Raw genomic sequence first — 25343 nt, 5'->3', positions numbered from 1 at the left:
TATAATTTAAAACCTCTGAGCAATAAGCTAGCTAGTTTTATCATCTTAAACCAAATGATAATCCATTCTCTTATCTTTTCACCGTGAACACATCACTGTGGCTGATCAAGAAGTAGTTGCAGCAACCCAACTTCCTATAACAAAACTTACATTTATTTAGATATGGGCATTTATACCCACCAATGATAGATGAGCCCAGAAAATCCAAAATATGTAAATTTACGCATCATGTTAAGGCCTTTTGTTAAGGCTTTAAAAACGCAATTATTATATGTATTATATACTATATATGATATTTTATATTTTGCAATGAATAAATATTACATGTTCTATTTCAGACAAACATTTATTTAAATCATATCAAATTACCTTTTTATTTTCTCAGTCTAGTAATGGAGTCCTGACCCAAAAGAAAGGAAAAAAAAAAAAAAAAAAAAAAAAAAAACACATTAGACTCCAAGTATAAAAACCCTCCAATTTATTCAGTGATTGCAAGTGAAGAGACAATTTTGCTATTACTAGATCTAATAACTCCCCACTTGCTCCACTTCCCGTCTTATAGGAAAGACTCTGCATTTGCTGAAACTGTCATGTCATCATGGACTCTCAGTTTTCTATTTATGTTCAGAGAAGATGATCACTTCGAGCACCCGCCACCACTCTGTGCCGTCTAATTATAGTCGGTAACGGTTCATCCAAGAAGATAAACCAGGGGGCCCAATAATATCCGGCACTAAGTGACTTGTGAAGTGAGCAGGAAATGAAACGCGTGAGTTCAACTGGAAGCACTGCGCAGTTCATAAAAGTGAAGGGAGGATGACAATGGAGTCACAGCCGTTATAAAGGAGAGTGACTAGGAGGAAGCCGAGCGAGCAACAGAGTGAAACAAGTGTCATAAGAACAGATGAAAAAAAAAGCCAGGTTGGTGAAAAAGAAGAGGAAATGTATCAAAGAGGTGTGAGAGCTGACTAACATGTTCCGCTGCAGAGCTTCTCAACCTGTCACAGCAGGAAAAACACAGCTCGAAATAACAACATAAAGAGTTCTGCTATTATAGTCTATCATATTTGAACAAAGCCTTCATTAGTGTTAATGCATTCGTATGCCGACACCACCTGAACTTTCTTGCAGTGACAAACCCTTAGTCTTTCACTTGAGACAGTTTGACTGGCATGAAAAACTACAGCCCTGTTCTAGTAAAACAGCTCTATTAAACGGGGGACTTTACTGATATCACACATCAAAATCTGAATACAGATTTTGAGAACAACTACTGCATCTGTGGGGGGAAAAAGAAAATTGATTTGGGTCAGTTATCAGTCCTATCCTGACTCAAAAGGCTGGATTGGATATTGTGACAATTTGCTGATATATATAAAGCTAATCTATTGAATTCACTTCCATGTTGCTCTCTGTTTACTATACCACACAGCAGTGCACCAGCTGCTACTGGTAAAGCTAATACAGCATGGAGGAGGCTAACAGCTGAACGCCAGCAGTTTGGAGGCATTTCACACTGATTACTCCAACAGCTTCTCTGGTTGTTTACAATAAATTTTAGTTGACTGTAAACTTAGCTAAAAAGCTCTGATGATGATGCTTTCCTGTCAGGTTCTTACTCTTTCTTCAGTCTCTCGCACTGTCACCATTGTTCTGTTTGGTGTAACATTTTTTGGGAAGCTTTCATTGCACTTTTGTTAATACGACATGCTGCAGTTAATATTATTTCACTACAACCATCTCTTGTTAGCAAGAATGTTAAAAGCGAAGTGCTAAAGCACTGTGCAAAAGTCTCTACACCCCTCAATTCATTGTACAGTATTATCCTAGAGAAGTGATAAATAGAGGAAGTGATTTATTGAAACATATAAACATACATACAACTATGATATAGAAAAGGAAAAAGCTGTTTGAAAAATTGTAAAACGATTGAAAGTCTTTACTATATGACCACCTGTATTCTTCAACACAGTGTAAGCTCTCTTAAGCAAGTTTTCTTGACATTTCTTTAAGTAGTCTTTAGGAATAGTTCATCAGGATTTTTGAAGATCAGTCAAAGCTGTGTTGGCTGCTTTCTGTTCTGTTCTTATACTGCGTCAATAATGCTGAGGCCCAGGCTGTGGGAAAGCCAGTCAATGACTGATGGTGTTGCACTGTGTTTTTTTTCTGTCCACATATGACATTACTGCTTTGGTAGTGTGTTTGAGATCATTGGTGTCCTGAAACACGAAACTGATACCAATCAGATGCTTTTCAGATGAATCAGCAAGATGAATCAAAAAGATCATACTCTTCTGTATTCACAATGTCCCCAACACCACTGGCTTAAATGCAGTCCCAGACCATGACAGAGCCTCCACCATGCTTTACAGATGGCTCTGAACATTCACTGTTGTACCTCCCTCTTGATCTTTTCCATGCATATCGATGACAATTTGAACCAAATACTTCAGGCTTTAAAATCTCAAAGTTTTAAGTTCATCACTTTTTAAGACCGATTGCCACTTTTTTCACAGTTCAGTTCTTGTGTAATCTGGCACACCTCAGCCTTTTTCTCCCCGTTTCCCTTCCTTAAGAAAGACGTCTTCACAACCATTGAGACCATTTCTGACGAGGCTTCAGTGAACAGCAGACGGATCAACTGAACAGCGAAATGCTTCACTCGGGTTCTGTGTCAAGTCTTTGCTGGTACTTTATTATATTTCTTAAGGACAATACCTTCAGATACTGTTGATCTACTGTAGATGTTTAAGGGCACATTGCACAACATGCTTGCTTATGCAACACCAGGTTTTCCACTAGTATCTCTATGGGAATCACCTTATTGGTACATAAATTGTATGCCTATCAAGCTAAAATAAATAAATATAAAAGTATAAACACATAATAAATACAGTTTAAAATGTAGCAGTTGCTAAATTGTCTGTCATGTGTAAATACATAACACTGACCTATAAATCATTCTGTTAAGTCACTTAACAAACCAACAACAAAAAGCATTTGAAAGTGGTCAGCTATGAGGACTGAAAATTAAAATAAAAAAGCAAACAAATGTCCAAAGAAAAACTTTCACAGACCTTCAGAAAGCCTGGAGAAATATTTCTCAAGAGCAGGTTAAAAAAAACATTACAAGAACATCTGGCTCCTCAACAGTAAAAATACATTAAAACGAGAGAAAGCTCAGGACTATTGCACAGCAATGTATAAAGAAACACATACAAAAAGATCACTGCATACACAAACTTTAGCAGACACTCTTCATTTTATATTTTGGAATAATTAGAGGAAGAAATAAGGGAAATTTTGTTTATTGCTTGGGTGTCTGCCATGAATACAGGAGTGTGCTTGTGAGTCCAACGTTAAGTCTCTGAGGTAATCTTCTAATATTATTTCCATCTGCACTTTTTCTACTGAGACATTTCTAAACACCTCTAGTCACAAATCTGTTGAAGGAATGCAAGTCCTCATATAGAATTTCAGTGTACATCTAGTTACCGCAATGAAAAGATGAATCAGCAGCGATTTCAACAAAGAAAATAATTAACAATCTCTTTAATTACGTTCCCATTGACAAAAAAAAAAGCAGAGCAGGAGTCTAAACGTGCTTCTCCCCGATGAATAGCAACAACAAGAACATCAATGGGGGTGGTGTGGTGGGGGGAGTTCCCTCAGACAGAAAAGCCATTACTCTGCACATTCCACTGCATTATTGTGTGCATGACTTACCAAAGAGCTGGCGGTGAAATATAAACTTCCCGGCTAACAGGCCAGTGATAATGGCCAGTATCCAGCCAATTACTTTCAGGATGTTCCACCCGAGGCCTGGGTACTTGTTGAAGAGGAAAGAGAAACAGTTCCCCACCACAATCATATGGGCCTCTGTCTGACTGTGAGAGATGGGGTCCTCGGCGAAAATTAGGAAGTTAAAAAAGGTGACGAGGTACGCCACAATGAGACGGGACCACGGGTGCTGGAAATAGTAGCGAAAAAGGGCATCTATTTCCATCTTGCTAAGCCCTCCAGCCACACTACACCTGGGAGTCAGAGAGAGAGAGAGAGAAAGTGCTTCTTTTAGTCAGATTACATTACCAGCCAGGCAGATTAGAGCAAACGCACCCCTCAGACACAGATTAGTGGTTGGAATATCACTAAAGATAATGGATTAGGATCACGCTCAATTCAGACCCGGCTCAGATAGCAGAGCCTATATACCACTATACCAATAACGCACACAGATTTCTTAACACAAAACCAGAGTTTCCAATCAGTCCTAAGATTATCACTCAGCTGTAAATTAGCAAACAATTTAAAGGAGAGAAAAATAACATAAAGTGGACGATCAATCCACTCAAGTGTCATCTTGTGTCGGTGAATCACGTGTCATACCTGGAAGTGGTGGACTCTTGAAGTACTATATATCTATTAGCTATAAATCGCTGGCTCGTCTCCTTTCAGCCCGTCTGCTCTGCGCTCTTCTTAAAAGAAACTGTTCCAGCATTACAGTGAGGCTTTCCCCGGCAACACCAGCCAAGCAGTGCATGAGTAACCTGCAGACACCCCGTCCCTCCTGTATTTTTAATCATTATTCACCCATGAACTCCACTCTTTCTTTACTCCATCGCTCTCTACCTCTTTGAACCGTCTGACTTTGCTGGGCTGAACTTCTGCCTGCTTTCATACCTTCCCTAAAACAGGGCATGGAGGGGGAAGAAGGAATTATGTAATGGCTTCAAAAATAGAGCTGGCTATTAAATTTCACCGGCATCATGTTTGTCTTGTCATGATGCTGCCACCTTGGGTGATAGTAGGCTGATGAGGTAAAATGCAGATTTAGTTTGCTTTCTTTATCAAACTGCAAGCATTTAGAGGAAGAGGAGCAGGAGGAGAAGGCAGACTTTTAGTGTGACCAGGGACCTGCTCCCATTCTGTGGCTAGCAACTTGTGACCAGAGAGTCCCAAAACATGTGTTAAGTGGGACTTAGCACCCAAAAAAGAACAAAATGGGCCGGGATAAGTTTACCTGAAGGTGGGTGAGTGGGCTATACCCTAGATAACCACGATGAGTAATGAAGAGCTCAACTGATGTTTCGGGACCTGAACTCCCTCTAAAGCATAAAGATTAGATTTGCACTGATCAGAGCAGAGCAGTCTAAGTGCTGCAGGAAATACTCCAAATGGCCTCTCTATTTGAGGCACTTCTGGCCATTTCTGAATGGACTATCGTGTTCAGGGCATTAGTGCGTGATCGCACCAACCTCCCTTCTAATGACGCCAAATGTCACATCACTGACCTTATATAATTATGAGATATCACAACAAGCTTGACCATTTTGGTTCCTTCTTATCTGAATGTAGGGTACACCGAGTGAGATGTGGGACAGCCAAAATCCGTGCAAGTTACCTGCATGCACGTCGCTTTTTCTCATTTGTGCATGTGCAGTGGGTAAAGTCAACACGATTTTACACACCTGCTCCACGCCGTTTTATCTCTCAGTCGATGTCCAGGACGAGAAGCCCCGCTCCCGCTCTGCTCTCCGGCCACATCAAGCCGGCAGCGGCGCTCTAATCATCCTAAACAGGAGATGATACGACAGGGCTGAAGTGGGATTATCCATGCGACCTGTTGTTGTTGGTATACGACAGAGGCACCCACAAATCCTCTGTCATTGTGCCGGACTGTCCATACGCCGGGCGGGGCGGCTATTAAGCGGGCGGTGCTTCGTCACTGAGTCCCCGCCGTGAGGTGCGGTTTCTGGGTAGTAAGTAGGACGCTTCTACCGCCGCTGTAGCAAGGATGGAGGAGGCTGAATCCACACAGCAAGCGCAGCATCAGTGCAACGCAATGTAGCCAACACGTTGATTCACTAGCGCCAAAGTCAGAGCCAATACAAATACACGACTTCCGCTCACGGGTTTCAAAATAAAATGATACCGACATCCATAACACAAGTAAGACTTGAGGAATCTATAAGTATACCAATATATGTATCACAACAGGCCAAGGACGAACCTCTAATATTAACGGATTAGATGTTGTTTTCCTTTATTTTTCAAGTTACTTGAACTTAACCCATTAAACATCATTAGAAACTACCAGATTTCTATGAGGATTTTTCAGAGGAAGATTTTTTCCGCTTCTGAAAAAAAAACTGTCACCCATAACTCGATAATAACGCAAATCTTTAACTTATTAACTCAAAACTTTGGGATACCTAACTCGAAATTTGGAGTTATTTCCTCTAAATTTTGAATTATTAATTCAAAACTTTGAGATCCCAGCTTTTTTTTTTTCAGTGCCAGAAACAAACTTCCACAGTGACTGTAATCGTCCTGGTTTATGTTGAAGAGTTGAGTGTCAACGGTCTTTCACTTTACACTCATTTATATGTTCTGAAATCTACATCACATCGAAGAATGGTTGAAGATGAGCCCATCTCAATCAGTGGACCAGAGCTCAGTAAACAATTTGCTTAATACCATTGGTAAATTATTTTGTTTCACATAAATGTACAGTGACTGTAGTAACAGAGCACAGGTTTTATCAGCCACACTACAATCAGTTTATTTTGTAAAAAGAAAAAAAAAAGGGGGGGGGGGGGTTCAAATCACTTCCTGTGCGACTGTGTGTCATACTTGACGCAAAGCTGAGAAGGGATTTTGCTGCCATGGGGCTCATTTATTTATTTAAAGAGGAGACCAGAGGCAGGAAGCCCGTGGCTTCCAGATGTTGCCGGATTTTGTGCCAAATAGGATCTGCTGCTTTGAGAGGCGGGAATCTGGTATGACAGATCAGAGATGTGGAAAAACTGAATAAAATGTAAAAAAAAATGAAAGATGAATGAATATTGATCTTTATATTAATATTCATCTTAAGCCATAATTAAATACAATCAGTGCTTTAGTTTTTCTTTTCTTGAAGAAAATAGCTGAATTTAAACCAGAAAACAAGTTGACTTTATTTCTTGGAACTTATTACATTATAAAAGCAGATACCATACACATATAGTGGAGTAAAGCATTCATTATTATTTTATTATCCCTTTAATTTAAATACCCAATAATAGAATATCATTAAAATATCCCATAAATAAACCAGAACTGTTAGCATGAATATGCATATATATGATGCTCTTCTTCGTGGGTTTCTGGCATCTCAACATACCAAGACCAATACACATGTGAAAGAGTATCCTTATACCCTTTCTTCTTGGCTTTTTCATTTAACATAAACTTGTGTAGAAATGTGTCCCTTGTCAGCATAGTATAGTCTATGAATTCACATATAAAACTTTAGGCACTCTATGTATTACAGAATCCTTTGTTTTTAATAAGTAAAAAGAAACAGAAAATCTTCAAATGTTACGCAGGATTAGCGATGCACTCTACCAGTGTGCAGTGTTGATGAAAATAAAAATAGTATGCAAAGCCACATCTGGATAAGCCAAAGTTATTTTGGACTCCAATGCAGTGGAATTTAAGCTCCTTTGCCACTACAGCCAAAGGTATATTTAGCACAGAAAACAGCATGTTGGTGAAAATACAAATCTCATGCAGTCTTCTAGAAATTGAAACTGAAAGCACACCTGCTTATTCAATAGCCAAATATCACCTTTAAGAAACACAAGCAATAAGAAACTTAAGTACTAACCCTTAAACTGTAAAAAAAAAATAGCATGGTAAGCTGTGGATATGATTGCCTTCTGTGTTGTGAATGTTGGGACAGGTCTCACACATTAATCACGCTGCTGGGCAGAAAGTGGTAAACTGGATAGACTTTTAGCATCACACAAGCCATGGGAATAAACCCACAGTGTTTTCAGTTTTCCTTGTCCAGAGTCCCAATGTGAGGTTCTTTTAAGATCTATTACCTTGTACAGATTTTTTTTGTCTGTTTTCAAACACTGAAAAAACAGACTTAAATGTAATCACCAAAGAACACATATAAACAAGAAATGAAGAAAGCCACAGGGGTGGGGGTGGGGATAGGCTGAAAACCCACCAGTAGAGTCAGAGTGAGAGGTGAGTTTTCCCCTAGTCAGGTCACCAGGGCTACGACATTTACACAGACAACCATTCACACTTATATTCACACCTACAGTCAATTTAGAATTGCCAGTCAGCCGAACATGAATGTGTTTTGTATGAGAGACAAAGCTGGAGTACCTCGAGAAAACACAAGCAGCACAGGGAGACCATGAATTTTCCACACAGAAGGGCGCCAGCCAGCTGGTTGATTCAAACCCAGGACTCTCTTGACTCTTTTCAGTGCCTGGTGCCTGGTGCTATGAATGTCTGTTTCTTTGTGTTGGCTTGTCTGTGTGAAGCTTGCATGTTGTCCCTGTGCTTGTTTGAATTCTTACACAATACTCTGGCTTCCCCTGACAGTCCAAAGGCTTGGTTTTAGGTTAATTGGCAATTCTAAACTTTTGTACTTTGACTTTTCTAAGAGACTAAGTAATTGTCTTATTTTAAAATGGTGTGTGCATAATATGAGTACTGCTGCTGTGCTTGCCCAAAGCCTGGTCCCCTTTAGTTCCCTGTGTAAGCAAATGTCCCGTTTCATCCATGCTCATATGAACACATGTAAAAATGTGAAATACAAAATATATTTTGACTTTTTTATACCACCAAAGATATTTCTAAAAAAAAAAAAAAAAAAAGGTCAGAGGGAGGAAGCTCTGTTTTTACTAGATAAGAGGGACAAGTGCAGCAAGGTAGCACATTAACTTAATGTCACTATTATTTTTCATTATTATATCCATTATGAATATGAAAACATCTCACCAATAGTATCCTGGGATTCAACAACAGTGTATATATCAGAGTAATTGAAAAAAAAAAGATTTAAAGCAATGATACTAATAAGAGCTAAACACATTTTACAGAGGTTTGCTGCTAGTGCTTTTACTTTTACATTCAAACACTTGCACTTTCTCCTTTGTTTTCAAAGAAGCTCTAAGTTCAGCTTCTGGAAGAGGTGTAGTAGAAGGATTTGTACTGTTGTATTTGTAGTAACAAAAGAATCAATGCTGAAAAATACTACTTCTAAATTTATAGAGCTGAAATCATTACTTAATTCCGTAATTTCATTTACATGTACAATAATAATGGATTGCATTTATATAGCGCTTTTCGAGAACCTTAAAGCGCTGTACAATTCCACTATTCATTCACTCTCACATTCACACACTGGTGGAGGCAAGCTACAGTTGTAGCCACAGCTGCCCTGGGGCAGACTGACAGAAGCCAGGCTGCCATATCGCACCATCGGCCCCTCTGGCCATCACCAGTAGACGAAGGGTCTTGCCCAAGGACACAATGACCAAGACTGTCCAAGCTGGGGCTCGAACCGGCAACCTTCCAATTACAAGACGAACTGCCAACTCTTGAGCCAGGTTTGGGTATTCTGTTCCGTTCTATTCTATTAATTGAGTTCTTTATCAGGAAGAAGAAGCAGAAGTTGTAAAAATGAAAAAGAAAGCAAAACAAAGCCTGTTTTCAGAAAAACTGATAAAAAGCTATTGTATTGTATTTTATTCTATCATGAAAATAATCATCACTGCAAGTTTTAAGGTGTGACTGTGACCTCTGAAAGCAGGAAGCCACGCAAAGAGCCACTGGTTTTCTGGCTGGTAGGCAATCCACACCAGAGTTCTTCCACCTCTTCACCAAGAGGCCACATGCACCTGCAGATAAAAGGTGAATGAAAAAAATGAGACTTCACACAGAACAGCAATAAAAACAAGTACATAGTTTGTGTAGAAAGTACTGCTAAATATACTAGAATATACAGAGCATGCACTACATAACCAAAAGAGACAAAAAATAAAAGAAGTTATAGAATATCTTGGCCTGTTGAGTCCAATTTAATTCACAGCAAAGGTATGATGCACGAGCAACCATTGGGCACGCCCCCTCCCCTTGATTGGTCGTTTTCATTCAGGTGCAGGACTTGACTAGTCGATATTTATCTGTCTTTTTTTTTTTTTTTTTTTAAATCAAATGTGACAAAAGAACCCCAGTATTTATAAATGCTACACGCCGAGTCTTTCAATGACACAGCTCAGCAGAAATCAACAAACTGTATGGTTCATTTTTCCACAGGAAAGTAAAAATGTAAAAAAAGCTAGAACACAGTTTTCATATTTGACAAAAAGAAAGCAGCGACAATCATAAAGACAATAATAAAGAGTGAAGTATCGTCTCCGTTTTTTTTTTTTTTTTAAAAGACTGAAAAAAACACACATATTAAAATAAAACACGATTACCTTCCTGTTAGGATTTTAGTGACGACAGACTCGGGGCGGGTCTCGCCGATGTAGTCCACTTCCTGCTTCTCTGCCCTGGTTTCGCCTGATCAGCCGCATCAGCCTTTTATCCGACGAAAGCCACAATGTCACATCAAACGGGCATTCAAGGTAGATGCTTTCTTTCTGATTCACAGCTTTCGGCCTTTACGTGTCTTGTTTTGCTGCGTGTCTGATTGCCCGGCGAGCTTTAAGCGCCTGCAACAATTAATTGCAAGGGGAAGCTAGCGTCACGTTAGCTAGCCACTCCTAGCTAGCTTTGAGCTATCCTGATGTGTGCATATGTGTGTGTGCGTGCGTGCCCTGTTTGGACACTTATGACCAGGAAATCTAATCCTGAGTCTCTAATCAGTTTACGAGCGACATAAAACACGACTACTCATACTTTTTTCACCCTCGCAGTGCTCGAAAAGCCTGTAATTCCCCAGCCTTTTAGCATCAAGCATAAATCCGGTAGTGTTTAGATTTTGAGTAGATTTTGAATGGACAGACGACGCCTTCATTTTGACAAACTGCTGGCCTGGTACCTGTCGGTGTTTGCAATAATCCGTGAATGGTACTGGCATTGCTTAAGCCGTGTTGTAATTAAAAGAAAAAGGGATTTATGCAGGGCGTGACCACTTGTTATACACGATGGCATCGCAGCAAAAATAGAAAAAAACCCCGAGGTTAAACTTACAAATCAGGCAACCTTAAAATAGAAGTACAAACGTACTTGTTACTGCTGTGTCCGAATAGTGGTTTTTTTTTCTTTCTGTTTTATCTTTTAAATATATATATGTTAAACGTAAATCTTAATACAGGGGCTCCTCTAAGCTAAACCCTTTTTGTGGTTGTTTGTAGCTCACCAGATTTTGGTGGTGGTGAAAAACAAAAGTGAATCCTAGTAATTCAGGGAATATGACCCAGTTCATTTACTACCATGCATTCCTGTGTGTTGTTGTGTTACATGGAAGATTTTGCTTTAGTGCCTTCCTGCAAAAGTGATTTTAAAAATGTCTAAATAGTTTGTTGGACTTGTGCCATTAAGGTGCTCTTGGGCTTTGTGTTACAGCTATTAAGAAGTTGGTTTGAATCTGAATTGTCACCCTTTTTAAATTTATTAAAAGAAAATTGTATTTATTGTGACTGGGTTTGAGATCAAAGGTTGAACCAAAATAATAGGACTGACAAGTTTTCTTGATGGCCTGCTCACTCAAAGCCTGTGCAATACGGGATAAAATGCTAACTTTACAAAGGTCTGCAGGTGCTGAATGCTTAATGAGAAGATCATTTTGTGGCCTTTGTCTAATGGCTGACATCAGATGGTTCACAGGCTATTATGAGTCATTAAACCTTTAGGTGTAGACTCATAATCATATGACTCATGATGGCCATGTTAAGATGAGCGTGGTGTTGTTGAGCCTGCATTGTTTAAAGGAGGGGAAGAAAACCCTGACCTCTTATGTCTTTTTTTTTTTTTTTTTCTCAGCGGGGAATGATGTGAAGGATATCTTTGCCAGTGCGAAGAGCGGGGATCAGTATCGTGCCCTAAAGATCGTCATCAAGGATGGTAAGCAGCGCTCTAGCGTCCTGGAGTTTGTTTACTTCTACCTAAATGTCTGCCAAGGCTGACATTAGCATTTCTTTATAAAGAAACAAAACTCTGCACTGCTGATTTTTTTCTCTCTTTTTGTCCACATCTGCTCTCCAGAGCAGCTGACTCTAGGTGCCAGCAGGAAAGCATCAAAAAAATGGGACCAGGAATACGATTCTTTAGTGCTACCCCTCCTTGACTGATGATGTGCCCTGCTACGTTCTATACCGGCTAGACTCCAATAACAACCAGGGCTACGAGTGGATCTTCCTGGCCTGGTCACCGGACCACTCTGCTGTAAGGAAAAAAACCCCAAACTATCCCGGCTTTAATGAATAGCTTTCCATTCTGCATGGCATTTGTCCTTCTCTGCTATGGGTATCAGACGGGTGGGGTTTACCACATCAAGGCAGCCGTTCTTTTAAATGCATTCATTATTTCCTAACAGACCTCTTGAAAGCTAAATATGGGTAAATTATGTTTTTCCAAATAACACGGTGCATAGCCTCAGCCTCTCCTTCTTGACTTAAAATTTACCCTCATTGCTTTTAGGTGGCATATTCCTTTCATGCATTGGTGTTTTGTTGTAATGCAAATGTGTGTGCTTGCAATTTATGCGTTCTTGTCTCGCACAGTGTCATTTAAGTCATTGTTGTTTGGTCTCACTGAAACTTGATGAACCACTTGCAGCCTGGAGTTGCTGTGCATAAGAATAGCCGTAACAAATAACACACAAGTGTGTTTCTGTAGCAGTGAAATGGGGAATGTTGCGAGGAGAAGCGACCGGTGCCCAGATAAAGTGCAATGGAGGATTATTTGTAGCACGGTGGACTTTAGAATCACTTTCTGAAGGAGGAGCTGAGCTCAGCATTCCTGACCTCTAGTATAAAGCGCGAGCCTTCAGGTTTAGGCTTGCTTGGAAGTTGCAAAACATTTTTCCAATGCATGCATGCACTCGTTTTTATCATGTGCATTTTTTTTTTCACTTCGTTAGAACTGGAGCTGGATTTACGTAGCCTTAAATCACACGTTTGATATTTAAAGGTATCTTGTAAAGTTTTGGTTACCACTAGTGTAACTATGAATTTGAGTAGTTCCCTATTTTTATGACAGGAAATGCAGCAATAAACCAGCAAACACATGAAAGAATGTCTTGACAGAAGCACCGGCTGTAATATGTATTATAATATTTCTCACTTTTTTTTTTAAGGCAAGCAACAATAAAATGTTTTTTTCTTTAAAGATAAAGCTCTCATTGCCTTATGTCCTGTGTAAAGTTTGCTAAATAAAATATTTTTTTATTTTTTTTATTTTTTTTGGATATTCACAACAGGTGCGACACAAAATGTTATATGCTGCTACCAGAGCAACACTGAAGAAGGAGTTTGGAGGCGGGCACATCAAGGATGAGATTTTTGGTACCAGCAAGGTTGGTCAAGTGAAAGGCTTGTTACTCAGTAGCTTAACAGTGCCAAGTTAAATGTCAGTGTTAGTGTTTAGCACCTAATAGGAACTGTGATTACTATATCAGTAACAGTGAGTCAGTGTGTGTTTCTGCATGCCGTGTGATTGGGCTGCTCTTTACCTGCAGGATGAGTTGAGCCTCAGTGGTTACAAGAAACATCTGACCTCTCAAGCTGCTCCTTTGCCTCTTACTGCTGCAGAAGAGGAACTGAGGCAGATCAAACTGAATGAGGTAACACACACACACACACACACACACACACACACACACACACTCAGACAAGTGATTTGGCTTTTATCACTTGGTCACCGCTTAGAGTTGTCATCATCTTGGAGGAAACGATGTTCTGTGCAGTGCTTGCTGCACACATGCGGTCACTTGTTGACAAGTTCTCTGGCTTGAAGTGTTCTAAAGTGGGTGTGGATTAGGCTTCTCGTTTCTCTTTTGGCATTACGTCATTATCACATTGGAGGCTTCACTGGGAGAAAGCACTGGCTTGCTTTAGCTCAGCGGTATCCCTCCTCATTGCATATCCTGGGTGTGGTAGGTAAATCCAAACCAGTACAGTGTAGGGTATCAATGAAAGCTGGCGCTGAAGCCTTCCAAACAGCACAAGGTCAGCAGCAATGCAAGTGTGCATATGCTTGCCTGGCAGTATCAGTGCAGTGCAGAGATGCTGATGCATTAGAACAGCAGGATGTTCTAATGCATCGGGAAGAGATAAAGCTATTAGCCGTGTGTATATCCTTAGCTCCACAAAACGTGCTGTTTAGAGTTGTAAACACTGGTTAGCCTAATCAGCAAAGGGACTAAAAGAAGAGCTTTTTGATTGTTCTAATCGAACATTTACATGTTGGGAGCTAAATGCAAATGAGAGGGTTCTGTAGCTCTTAGTATTTGGCAGTGATTGATCACAAGAGTACAGGTGAGCTGCATCAATGGCTTGTGCCTTTGTTGTGATCAGATAAAGAAGTGCTGTAATGTGATACTTGTTGCAGGCAGTGTCGTCAGCAGTGTTTACAGTGCTGATATCAAGGTCTCCGGGGATGTGCCACATAGACTCCAACAGACAAATGAAAATGGGAACAATTGAAGTTTCACTCTTTATACTTCTGGAGAGTATTCCTAGAATTTTGCCGAGAATTTCTTCAGTGTTAAGAAACAACCTGTTTCTAATTGCTGCTCTCCCAGCTCCGCCACATGAACAAGAACTATCTTTCTTACCATATATGGAAGTGCTCTGAGTAGAGTGCAGGCTGTCTCCAAAAGTACGGTCAATTAAAAGCAGCAGAGCAAATGGGAAGTGAGTTTTTTTTGCTCTTCCCACTTGCCCAGCTGTTGCAGGAAGATGATATACTGTTAATCTGTACTGCCTAGCTCAAAAAGCCTTTGAAATATTTATTGTTGCTTTGCCTCGGAGACTGCACGCTTTTTTCCAAGCAGATGGATAAAAGACCTGCAATCCTTTTTGGTATGCGCGATAGCTACATGGGAGGCTCAATCATGTTTGCATGGCATTTCATTTTGTGGGAACAAGCCTCTAAAAATAGATGCAATCCATCAGTGTAATCCTTCCAGAATTTCCAGTTTTCAGTGCAATTTCTCGGAGGCGTCTTGTCACTTCGATACAAGCACCTCATCTGTAATCATCAGGTCTAGCTCTGAAGATGTGCAAAGCACTTGTAATCCTAAAAAGTTTCTTTTTTTAACGGTGTGCCCTCACATGATTACACTTATTGAATTATTGCGGCTTATGTTTTGATTTTGAAGACATTTGATGCTTGCTAAGTAATGCTCTGATCAGCCTACTTTAAAGGCTTTGATATCATTTTTCAGTGTTTTTGTCAATTGTAGTGTTTTAATGACGATAATGGGACTGTAGAACTCAAAGTGTGTCTCGTTTCTGTGTCTTCGTTTGTGGTGTGTTTAGGTGCAGACTGACATCAGTGTGGACACCAAGCAGCAGACTCTGCAGGGAGTGGCTTTCCCTATTCACAAAGATGCCATCGCAGCACTTGAACGTTTCAGGGACAAGAAAATCAACTACGTACAACTGGTGAGTTATTAGCTGGGGTTATTAGCCTCTACATGGCCAAGTGTCAGCATACCTGTCACAGCACTACATCTGGGCATTTTTACATGCCATGGGATTACAAAGTATTGTAAGGCCAGCCACATACTCCTGGTGTCTGCAGCTCTCTGCATACACGTCTGCAAGGCTGTATCCTGGTCTAAATGACAGTAATTAGCTCAGCACTGACATATTCATATTCAATAATTTGAATGTGCAGTTGGAGTTTTTACCTTGTGTTTGGAAAGATGCAGATTGTTTTGGCGAGGAGACCTTTCTAGTTTGACACAATGAGTTACTCAGTTTGTCCAAAAAGCCTTTGTGTAAATTCTGCTCATTGAAATTCTGACGGTTTGTGTCACAAGATCAGATGAGTCCAGTACAAAGGAATAATTGTAGCACTGTTGTGGTTGTGCATCAGATTTCCTTTTCATGAGTCTAAAAGCTTAGTTAAAGTGCATTTCTTTCTTTTGTGGGTTCTATTCATCCTTACTAGTTTTACTCCTGGCTGCTGAGGATCACATTAGCATGTAGAGTAAAGGGAGGTGTTTGGTATTTACTGGCACCACCTAGATTTTTCACATTGTCTAGTAACCAAAGCAGGGAGCTTGTAGTTACAGGAGCACTCGGCTTGCTTAAAGGGTAACTTTTCGCTTCTTTTGTCAAAAAAGCAATTAGATGCTGAACAGGAGCTCATTCGGTTGTGCGGCACTGAGCCAACGGAGCTGAAAGATCTCCCAATGAGAATCCCTAAAGATACTCCACGTTACCACTTCTTCCTCTACAAACATTCCCATGAGGGCGACTACTTAGAGTCCACAGGTAAATGATTTCCCACGGGTTATTACGAACAGCAGGAAAAAACAAACAAACACTGTATTTTGTGCAGGTTTCTGTGTTGTTCTGCTCTGAATGGTGCTTCACGTGATTCCCATCTCACTGTCCTTTCCTTCTTTCTTTGTAGTCTTCATTTATTCTATGCCAGGGTACAAGTGTAGCATCAAAGAGAGGATGCTGTATTCCAGCTGCAAAAATCCCTTGGTCGACATGGTGGAAAACAATCTCCAGATTGAGATTGAGAAAAAAGTAAGACACTGTGTTTTGTGATATACTAGGGCTGTGCGATATGACCAAAATCTCATATCCCGATATAAGAATTCTATCATTCCAATAACGATATAAATCGCAAAAATTTTCTGTAAATTCTGTGAATCTCGGGCAGCTCTACTTGCGTGAAGTGTTTCCAGCTGCGCGTCATGTAGCTGGAGTCGAGTGTTTTAACCGATGCATGAAACGATACATTTTTAGACATAAGTTGTAACGGCCGCCGTTTTCTTTGTGAGTATTTATTACACGGCGTGCTGCGGGGAAAAGCCTGTTCTAACGTTTGAGTCTAAGGTTTATTTTTTAGCACCTGGCGGCTCTTTTTTACTTCTCATCCATAAATCTGCTCTTTCACGTGATTCAGTTTATTTTGAAAAGTCTCAACAGGATCTTGAGCTTTATTGTGAAAGGTTTATGTGGAACATAAACAAGCGGACACGCGAAGGTGTTGCTGTCGCTGTTGCTAACGACAACGCATAAAAACAGGCGCTTGTCCGTCGGTAGTGTGGTTATATAAAATATAAGAGAAAGAGAGAACTTTAAGAAATTAATATAACCACTACAGTGACCATCAGAATGATGAAAAAATATTGCCGTAAACAGTTTATTTTGCGACTGCACGAAACAAACGATAGTGTAAAATGAAACGATAGACGTTTTTATATCGCCATCCGATATATATCGTTATATCGAACAGCCCTATGATATACTATAATAATCAAATGTCTTATGTAAAATAAATATCATTTATTTACATAAGAGATTTCCTGATAACAAAAGTATTTGTGTACTGTGTTCCATACAGAGTTTAAAATGGTTTTGGTGGCTGATATGACTGATTACAAATGTAAACCTTATTCTACATGTATTGCTTAAACAAGACTGAAAACCTACAGAGTGTTATTATTGATTCTACAGTAAATCTCCAGGCATTTACAGGAAGGGTGGAGCGCCATGCTTCCAAAGCATATTTTCCTCATAAGGTGTTTTGATGATGGTGGTGAAGGGCACTCTACCCATAATTTACTCCACATTGCATTACACATCATATTGCCAATGCTTTTAATGTATTAATACATCTTATGTAGGGGAGAAAAGTGTGTCATGATTTATGAGTTGAATCGGCATCAATTTGCAAATTCTGAACGTGACAGTCAACAAAAAAGTTCAGACATTTTTCATAGTTTTTTTTTTTTTTTTTTTTTTTTCCATTTAAATTGAGTTTTTCTCAAAACATTTTTTTTAACACAATTCAGTGGGCTACATACTGAACTGAGAGGAAAGGATGGAGACAAAGCATTAATAATATGGAACTAATATTGATCTGACACAAATACCAGCGTTGGCATTGATACTATCGATATTTGGATCGATTCGAGCACATGCGCTGTATTTAAAACAGCACACATGCCATGGAAAACGCTGCACAGGCTCAGGAACACTTCCAGAATTTACTGTCTGTTCAGATTAAACATCTGTCATGCAAATAAAAGCCATGTTGTCATCTTAGAACTCATTTGTAGTGACCCTTTCTAATGGGCCTCAAACAGCATGCTCAATGTTGGGCACAGGGGTGAATGTTTTTCCTTTAATCTGTCACACAATGCACCAGTGGTCCAGCTCATCTTTTTAATGCACTTTTTAAATATTTCTGTTTCCCAGTTGGAAATAGAAAACGGAGAAGAACTGACAAGTGATTTCTTGTACGAGGAGGTGCATCCCAAGCAGCACGCACACAAGCAGCGCTTTGCCAAGCCCAAAGGCCCCGCTGGTAAGAAGGGTGGCCGCCGCATCACCCGACCACCGGGGGAGAGAGAGGAGGAAGATTAAACAGACCTCACCGCCCGACCACCACCTCTACCCCGAGCACGGTCCACAGAGGAACATTCCTGCTTTGGGGAGGGGAAGGCAGGAGGGAGGGGGGTTAATCATTTTCGACACGCTTGTTTAAAATAATAAGACAAAAACCTCAAATTCCCACAGAGTTCACCCACAGACCCAGCTATGCACGCCAAGGACAACTGAGCAATGACACACTTCAGAATTTCCATTTGTAGCTTGCCAAATGGAAGTACATTCATGTAGGTTAGTACATTCATAAAAACCCTTTTACTATAATTCAGAGAGGCCCAAACCAAGTCAAAGATGAGGTTGTTTTTTTGAATTTTCACATCGTTGCCAGCTCTGAGACTTCAAAAATGTTAGTGTAACTAATGTGAACTTGCGCCAATATGATGAAAAGACCCCATTTTGTGTTCACGTGCTCAAATTCCTAACTTCCATTCCTCCTCGTGTCAATTAATGTTTCTGTGTCTAATGTGTTGATTATTTGTCTCCTACTGTTTGCACAATGAGGTGCTCCAAAGCAGAAAAAAAAAATTCTCAAACTTGTGTCTGATGATTCATTTTATATTGGGGGAAAAAAAAAAAAGACTTCTTTTTTGATATAACTGTGGTTTACATGAAAAAAAAATCATCTGCTGAGATACTTATTTTTCTATGCAAGTGCTGTAAATGTACATATTGTAGCTGTGTGATGCTCTTTGATTAAGAAACAGTCTGGTCTGTTGAGGTAGATGTCCACGTCGGTAAGGATCACAGTGAAAGAACTGGGGCTTCCAGAAATATTACATCCACACATTTCAGATTTCACAAGGAAGGAAGCTTTTCCAGCTTTTCTGGTTCCCATAATGACAGGGAATGCCACGCTACTGGATGGGAAAGGGAATAATATAATTACCTTGATCAAAATGTTGCCACATCCACTGATGTACTGATTAATATTAGGCAAACTACTTCGCTCACCTCATGTTTGAAGGGAATATCCCTTTATGTTCATACAGTGTCATTATAATAGAAAAATCATGTTTGGTCTTATGTTTTCTTATAATTCTTTTAAAGAAGAAAAATAAAATATTTAAATCACTTTCTTTCACTTTATTTCTTTAATTGTTCGTAATAAATACATTTAACACCGGGAAGAACAACCAATCGGCATTCTGAAAGAGTTCGGCCATTAGATTTGTTTAAAGGCCTCACAGAAATGTATTCAGCAGTATTTTTACAGCAATTACACACGTAAGCTAACATGCCTTTAAAAAAACAGTGCAGTAATTCTTCTGTCAGTCTGCAGTTTGAAGCAAGCTCACAATTCCCACGATGCTTTGCTTCACGCCTTTCTATCAAGATCCAGTGCAATGTTTTTGACGACTCCGTGAATCTCCGCGTAAACCTGTTCAGACACACAACAATCATGACTACAACATGAAGTTAGCATATATATACCGTAGCAACAATATGACATTTTCCTTTAGTTCAACAAGACAAGAGTGCAGTCTCCGTTCTCTTACTGCCTGCATTTGCTCCCTAAATCCCCTAAATAATATGTTTGTTATTACATAGACTCCCCATACACTTTATTAGGTACACCTTGCTATATCAAGTTGGGCCCCTTTTGCCTTTAGAACTGCTTTAATTCGTTGCAGCACAGATTGAACACAGTGTTGGAAAATTCCTCAGAGATTTTGGTTAATATAGCGTCACACAGATTTGTCAGGATGTGGCAGAAAGGGAGATTTGCATCATGCATTCATGATGCAAATCTCCCTTTCTATCACGTCCCAAACATGCTCTATTAAGGCTAAGATCTGGTGACTGTGGAGGCCATTCAATTACAGTGAACTCGTCATGTTCAGGAAACCAGTTTGAGACGATCTGAGCTTTGTGACATGGTGTGTTACCTTCCTGGAAGCAGTCATAAAAACGTCGGTTTACTGTGGTCACGGTCAACAACAACACTCAGGTGGGCTGTGGTGGTTAAGAAACGCTCAGTTTGTATTAAGGGGACAATGTCCCCCACACCATGACACCAGCAGCAGCCTGAGGTTTTGGTACATTGCTGGACTTTCATGCTGTTTTTGCCAAATTCTGATCCTATCATCTAAATGTCATAGAAGAAATGAAGACTTATTGGCCTGGGCAATGTTTTTCCAATGTTCTGTTGTCGGAGTGAACTGTGGCCTCGGCTTTCTGCTGCTCATCCCATCTGCTTTAAGGTTCAACATGTTGTGCATTCAGAGATGCTCTGCTGCATACCTTGTTAAGATAACGAGTACTGTTGACTTCCTATCAGCTTTAAACGGTCTGCCCATTTTCCTTTGATCTCTGGCATTTTCACCCTCAAAACTGCCACTCACTGGAAATGGTTATGTGCTATTTACACAGCATCAAATCGCAACAAAAGTCACCTCGAGGTGCTTAAATGACTACAGCCACGCCTATATGGCAGTCAGTTGCTGCTATGTGATTGGCTGTTTAGATATTAGTGTTAATAAGCAGTTAAAACAGGTGTATTTAACGAAGTGTCTGGTGAATGTATCTTTGCTAATAAATGCCATTAAAAAACAAACAAACAAACAATGACCCGACTCAGTTGTTAATGATCCTCTTTTCAAAAACTAAAACAAAAAAAATCCCTTTGTGGGATTTCTTCATTCAGCCTGGTCCAGCAGAGGCACATAACGCAGGCAAACAGCTCAAGGTGAAAAGTTGTGCAGATGCCAACACAGTAGCTTGACCTATACGTTAAATCTGCTGGGATCGTTCCTGTACCTGTTTGATGACAGGCCGTCTGTTTTTCCTCTCATGGAGGCAGTTGCATGCCAAGGAGTAAATACTCTCCACCTGGCTCAGCTCCCAGGCTTTCATTTTTTTGTCCACAAAATCCTCCAGAGTCAGCTCCTCATCTTCATCATCTATGTCATACCTCATCTCCATCTAGGAAATGAAGTAGGGAACACACACACACACACACACACACACACAGTGATGTAACAATCATCTTCTGCAAGCATGTTCCATAGATGCTGACTTGTATATTAAACATCAAATACAGTATCAGCACATGATGAGCACAGATGAAACTTTTAAAGGTGGAAGATTTGAACTTTTTTGTTTAAATCCTTAACAAATTGACTATTAACCGATAATGTTCCCTGACTTATTAAAGGCAAAGCCTTTAATAAGCTGGAAGCACAAAGTGTAGCTTGGCAGGTAACACAATGAAAGCCTCTTTTGTGTAACTTACCAAGAACTGTGGCTCCCGGTTTTCATCAACTGGCGGGAGTCCAGACAATATTTCTAACAACACCTGTAGATGGCAGAGAGACGGGGTTAATCGCACGGCTCTGGGCAACAGGAAAACTTACATGTGGCGGCGGGTAACATCGCCAACACTGCAGTATTCCCACAGCATGTAGGAATGCATATGCTTCGTGGCAAGGTCAGAGATTCTACTAAAGTACTGATCCCGGAAATCACCTAATGATCACCTAATGATCACCTATGTTTGACAATTATAGCTACTAATACGTATCGCTGTGTCCCACAGCAGATTTGGGATAATGACAGATGATAAACAATATAGAGCTCTTATTTCACAAATACTGAAAAAAGTATACTGCAACGCTTGTGTCCTGCAGTTATATATGTGTCAGTAGTTTGGGAGAACCTTGGAGTCAAGGAAAGTGCTGAGTACTGCTCTACATTTTACATTACAGCTGCAGTTTCTCCAGCCCTACCTGTGTGTATCAGTGTGTGTGTCTGAAGAAAGCCTACCACTCCAAAACTGAATATATCGGATTTTGGTGTGATCTCTCCTCTTAGCGCCTCCGGTGCCATGTACGCACGGGTACCCACGATCCTCTCAGTCATCATGGTCGTCGAGGTTCGCTTGGCCGATGCTCTCGTCAGACCAAAGTCTGAGATTTTGGCCACAAAGTGTTCATCTAACAGGATGTTCGCACTAACAGGGAAGAAATACCAGAGTGAGCAACAAAACATCCAGTCATGTGTCATGTATATTTCTACATTTAGGGAAATGTGATTTTACTGGCGTCCTTGCCAAGAGTTAAATTAAAACATCAATACCTCTTGCATGATTTTGCTTATGAGCCTCTATAAAACTCACTAAATTACCAAACTGTACCTTTCGTGCCCAAACTGTACCGTTGCATTACTAATGAACCTGTTCATGATCTTCATGTTAACTTAAACTACTAGCTACTAGTGGTGTCATCAGATTAAACAAAAATAAAATAAATCTAGGTGTGGCATCAGTTTTTTCATGTGCCTCTGAACAGGGACATGAATACAAGTGTAAATGAAACCTTTTTCTACTTTTAATTTAGCTCTAAAGAGAACCTTGTCATATGATCTGCAGAGAACCATATGGGAAAGCTTTTTCTACATCCCCAAAGTCTTTTTTTGGTTCTTTGTCTAAAACAGTAATGTGATGTAATTTGCATAGTGTTCCATAAAGGTACGTGACATCAAAAACGGGACATTTTCTCTCTTCTTTGTGGGATATCTCTAAACCAATAACGATGAAAGCTTTCGCACTATGAACCTTTTAACATCTCTGTGGACGTGATGGTTGGAGTGCAGATACTCCAAACCTTTGGCTGTCCCTTCTGCTATCAAGCACCTGTGGTGCCAGGAAAGTGGAGGACTTCCTTCCTAAATAAACAACAAAAAAAAGCATGTAATTAAATCCCTTTATGAATGCATGGGGACTGAAAAGCAGACTGTTTGTGCAGAAGAGTAAATAATGCTTACAAAGCAAGCCAGTCGGTCTAATAAAGATCCATTGGCCATGAAAGCGTACACTAAACATAGGTGCTGTTCGTCACAGGAAAATCCAACCATGTCAACCAAGTTCTCGTGTTTCAACCTGTGGAACAAATGCTGTTATTAAACCACACCTGCATTTGTAAATACATGTATGTTAAATATGCTTCTTCACCTTCTTCCTGAGGGAAACTTACACTTTCAGAGTCTGGATCTCTTGGTTGAACTGATCTTGCAACTTGTCCAGTGGCATGTCATCCACCTAAATAATACAATATCTCAGATGCAATTAACAGCAGTACACAGAGGCATGTGGTTCTGTTAAAAAATATTTCCACTTACTGGATTGAGTTTTTTCACTGCAACTGGTTTGTCATTCAGGAGACCTTTGTATACCGTCCCAAAGCCTCCCTCTCCAATTCGGCTGCCACCAGCTGACGTGGACCGGTCATCAAAGTTGCCTGTGATCCTCATCAGGTCACTATATAAGAAACTGGAGAAGCCTAAGGAGGGAGACACAGTAAACTGCCTCATTAACTTCCCTGATCAAGAGCCCGACGCTGCCACCTGCTGTCGATTACATAAAATCACATCTTTACGAAGAAGCGGCATCGAAATCAAAAGATCATCTTTGTTGACTACACTACACCACTATAGAGCAGCTTAGTTTACAGTGCTCTAATGTAATCAAGTAGATTTATTGCACTACTTTAGTACTGCAGTGGCAGATTCACATGGTGCTGAGAAAGATATGACATTTTAATTCACTGAAACCAGACTTTTCAGCAGATAATGAAAGATGAACATTATCTACTTAAAACATCGCATGAATATGACTCATAAATGACTGTGTTAATAAATGTCAAACGTGTCATACGTTCAGTGTCACATGTTCAATCAAGATATGAACGTAAAATTAATACATAATCAAAAAGTGAAAGACCTGTGTGTATTGGTTCGGTGTTCTCCTGTGGCATTCGAAGCTGCAGCACAGTGGTGACGGGCTGCTGCTGCACATCTCTCTCTTCCAGCACTCTGGTTGAAGCAGTGCTTTGGGTTTGTGTCTCCAGTGGACTGGACTCTTCAATTGTGTGAGGACAAAAACAAAAAATGATCAGAATAAATGATTGGGTTTTACATCCTGTATCAGTGCGGTTTGACTGTTTCTCCTCATGCTCCAGGCATCACACCTTTAATAAAACATAACAGATGTTTACTCATCCTCTACCCAAAAAGTGCAGAAGTTTTTTGCTACATCTCTTATTGCAATTTCACAACTCGTGGTTATAACATCTTATTTTCTTACAAGAATTTTTTTTAAAAAAAGAGGGCGATACTGGGAAAAAGATCTGGGGTAAGTTAAGATTCAACAGGTTTATTCTACCTGTTGCGTGTGGTTATTATTTAATGGCTTTTAAAAGTCATACCAGGTAGCAGAACACTGGCAGCAGCCAGTAACTCGTGACTCTTCAAAATGTCCACAAGTTCACCCACTGTGCTGTTGGTGGTCCCCCAGTCATTGAGCAGCTCCACTGTGGGACTGCGACCCTGTGCAACAAGACCTTCAAATCTCCTTCAAAGACAGCGGCACAAATTCAGTAAACAATAAATAAACAATCAGCGTGATTTCATTCAATGAAAAGCAAGCACGTCAGAAAGTTTGCCCGCATCTTACCTGACATGAAGCTGGGAATACCTCGGCTCCCCGCTCGGTTTCTGTATATCTACAAGAACTTCTTTCCACCTGTCCTGAGGATCCAAAAAATCGGACAATTTGCGACGTAAACGAAAACCGATGTTGCGAATATAAGTAGCGGAAGTTAATGGATTATCCATTCTGCGGGGAGTTTGTGACCAAACCCGAGATTGGGCTTTATCTAACAGTCATGTTGTCATGATCTTAGACCTGAAGACGTTAATTACACTCCATCGAGTGGATTCTTTAACCCAGAAAAATCGCAAACAGTTATGTTTTGCTCACATACCTAAAAGAAAAAGTGTTTTCCGATATTGAGCAACTTCCCCAAACGTAAACAGCAGGGCTGTCCTACAAAAGGTCTCCACCTACAAAGCGGAAACGCAAAGATTGAGTGCTATGGTATAATACAGTCTGTGCTGGCTGTTCTTACCTGTAAGCGGGCACAACAAACTAACAATAAACCTGCGTGTGGTTATTCATATAATTATCTTTTT

General features: G+C 40.1%; 3 protein-coding genes and 1 long non-coding RNA gene across 9 annotated transcripts in view; 2 read left to right on the top strand and 2 right to left on the bottom strand.

Moving 5' to 3' along the window:
- The window catches only part of tmem117 (transmembrane protein 117), a 52981-nt gene extending 46444 nt beyond the window's left edge, over positions 1-6537 (bottom strand). The window contains exons 1-3 of one of the 3 annotated variants that reach the window (XM_040026151.1): positions 6527-6537; positions 5469-5676; positions 3727-4034 (exon numbers count right to left, since the gene is read on the bottom strand). In XM_040026151.1, the coding sequence (XP_039882085.1) occupies positions 3727-4006 (280 nt within the window). In that variant the 5' untranslated portion in view covers positions 4007-4034; positions 5469-5676; positions 6527-6537. The other 2 variants (XM_040026154.1, XM_040026152.1) reach the window with 2 other exon arrangements.
- Positions 3108-3613, top strand: LOC120730059. Its single transcript, XR_005695043.1, has 2 exons — positions 3108-3479; positions 3534-3613. It is a non-coding gene; the product is annotated as an uncharacterized LOC120730059 (long non-coding RNA).
- Positions 6538-10284: 3747 nt separating the features above from the next.
- LOC120730053 (twinfilin-1-like) lies at positions 10285-19448 on the top strand. Its single transcript, XM_040026149.1, is given in 10 exon segments — positions 10285-10418; positions 11779-11859; positions 12001-12083; positions 12085-12180; positions 13217-13312; positions 13475-13579; positions 15279-15404; positions 16091-16241; positions 16384-16505; positions 18186-19448. Coding segments are annotated over 10 exon segments (1053 nt in total). The 5' UTR covers positions 10285-10393; the 3' UTR covers positions 18354-19448.
- On the bottom strand, positions 19446-25129 carry irak4 (interleukin-1 receptor-associated kinase 4). Of its 4 annotated transcripts, none has more exons than XM_040026145.1 (11): positions 24826-25129; positions 24578-24723; positions 24094-24237; positions 23493-23653; positions 23348-23412; positions 23139-23253; positions 22930-23039; positions 22140-22326; positions 21610-21672; positions 21135-21299; positions 19446-19755 (listed from the first exon to the last, which is right to left on the bottom strand). In XM_040026145.1, the coding sequence occupies exons 1-11, from the start codon at positions 24984-24986 to the stop codon at positions 19693-19695; spliced, it is 1380 nt and encodes a 459-aa protein (XP_039882079.1). In that variant the 5' UTR covers positions 24987-25129; the 3' UTR covers positions 19446-19692. The 4 variants fall into 4 exon arrangements, with proteins under 4 accessions (XP_039882079.1, XP_039882080.1, XP_039882081.1 ...); XM_040026146.1 differs by having other exon boundaries at positions 24094-24231; XM_040026147.1 differs by lacking the exon at positions 19446-19755 and having other exon boundaries at positions 19762-21299.
- Between the last annotated feature and the right edge of the window lie 214 nt (positions 25130-25343).

The sequence above is a fragment of the Simochromis diagramma genome, unplaced genomic scaffold (assembly GCF_900408965.1).
Source record: "Simochromis diagramma unplaced genomic scaffold, fSimDia1.1 OVJJ01000293.1, whole genome shotgun sequence".
In the NCBI taxonomy this organism is placed as follows: domain Eukaryota; kingdom Metazoa; phylum Chordata; class Actinopteri; order Cichliformes; family Cichlidae; genus Simochromis; species Simochromis diagramma.
This window is presented reverse-complemented; position numbering and strand designations above follow the sequence as displayed.

Excerpts from the sequence above, each read along its gene's own strand:
- irak4 (XM_040026145.1), bottom strand. The coding sequence starts at position 24,986 with ATGGATAATCCATTAACTTCCGCTACTTATATTCGCAACATCGGTTTT. Across the intron at positions 24,724-24,825 it reads TATTCCCAGCTTCATGTCAG|GAGATTTGAAGGTCTTGTTG; the intron begins GTAAGATGCGGG and ends CTGTCTTTGAAG. Across the intron at positions 23,040-23,138 it reads TAGACCGACTGGCTTGCTTT|GAAGGAAGTCCTCCACTTTC; the intron begins GTAAGCATTATT and ends TTGTTTATTTAG.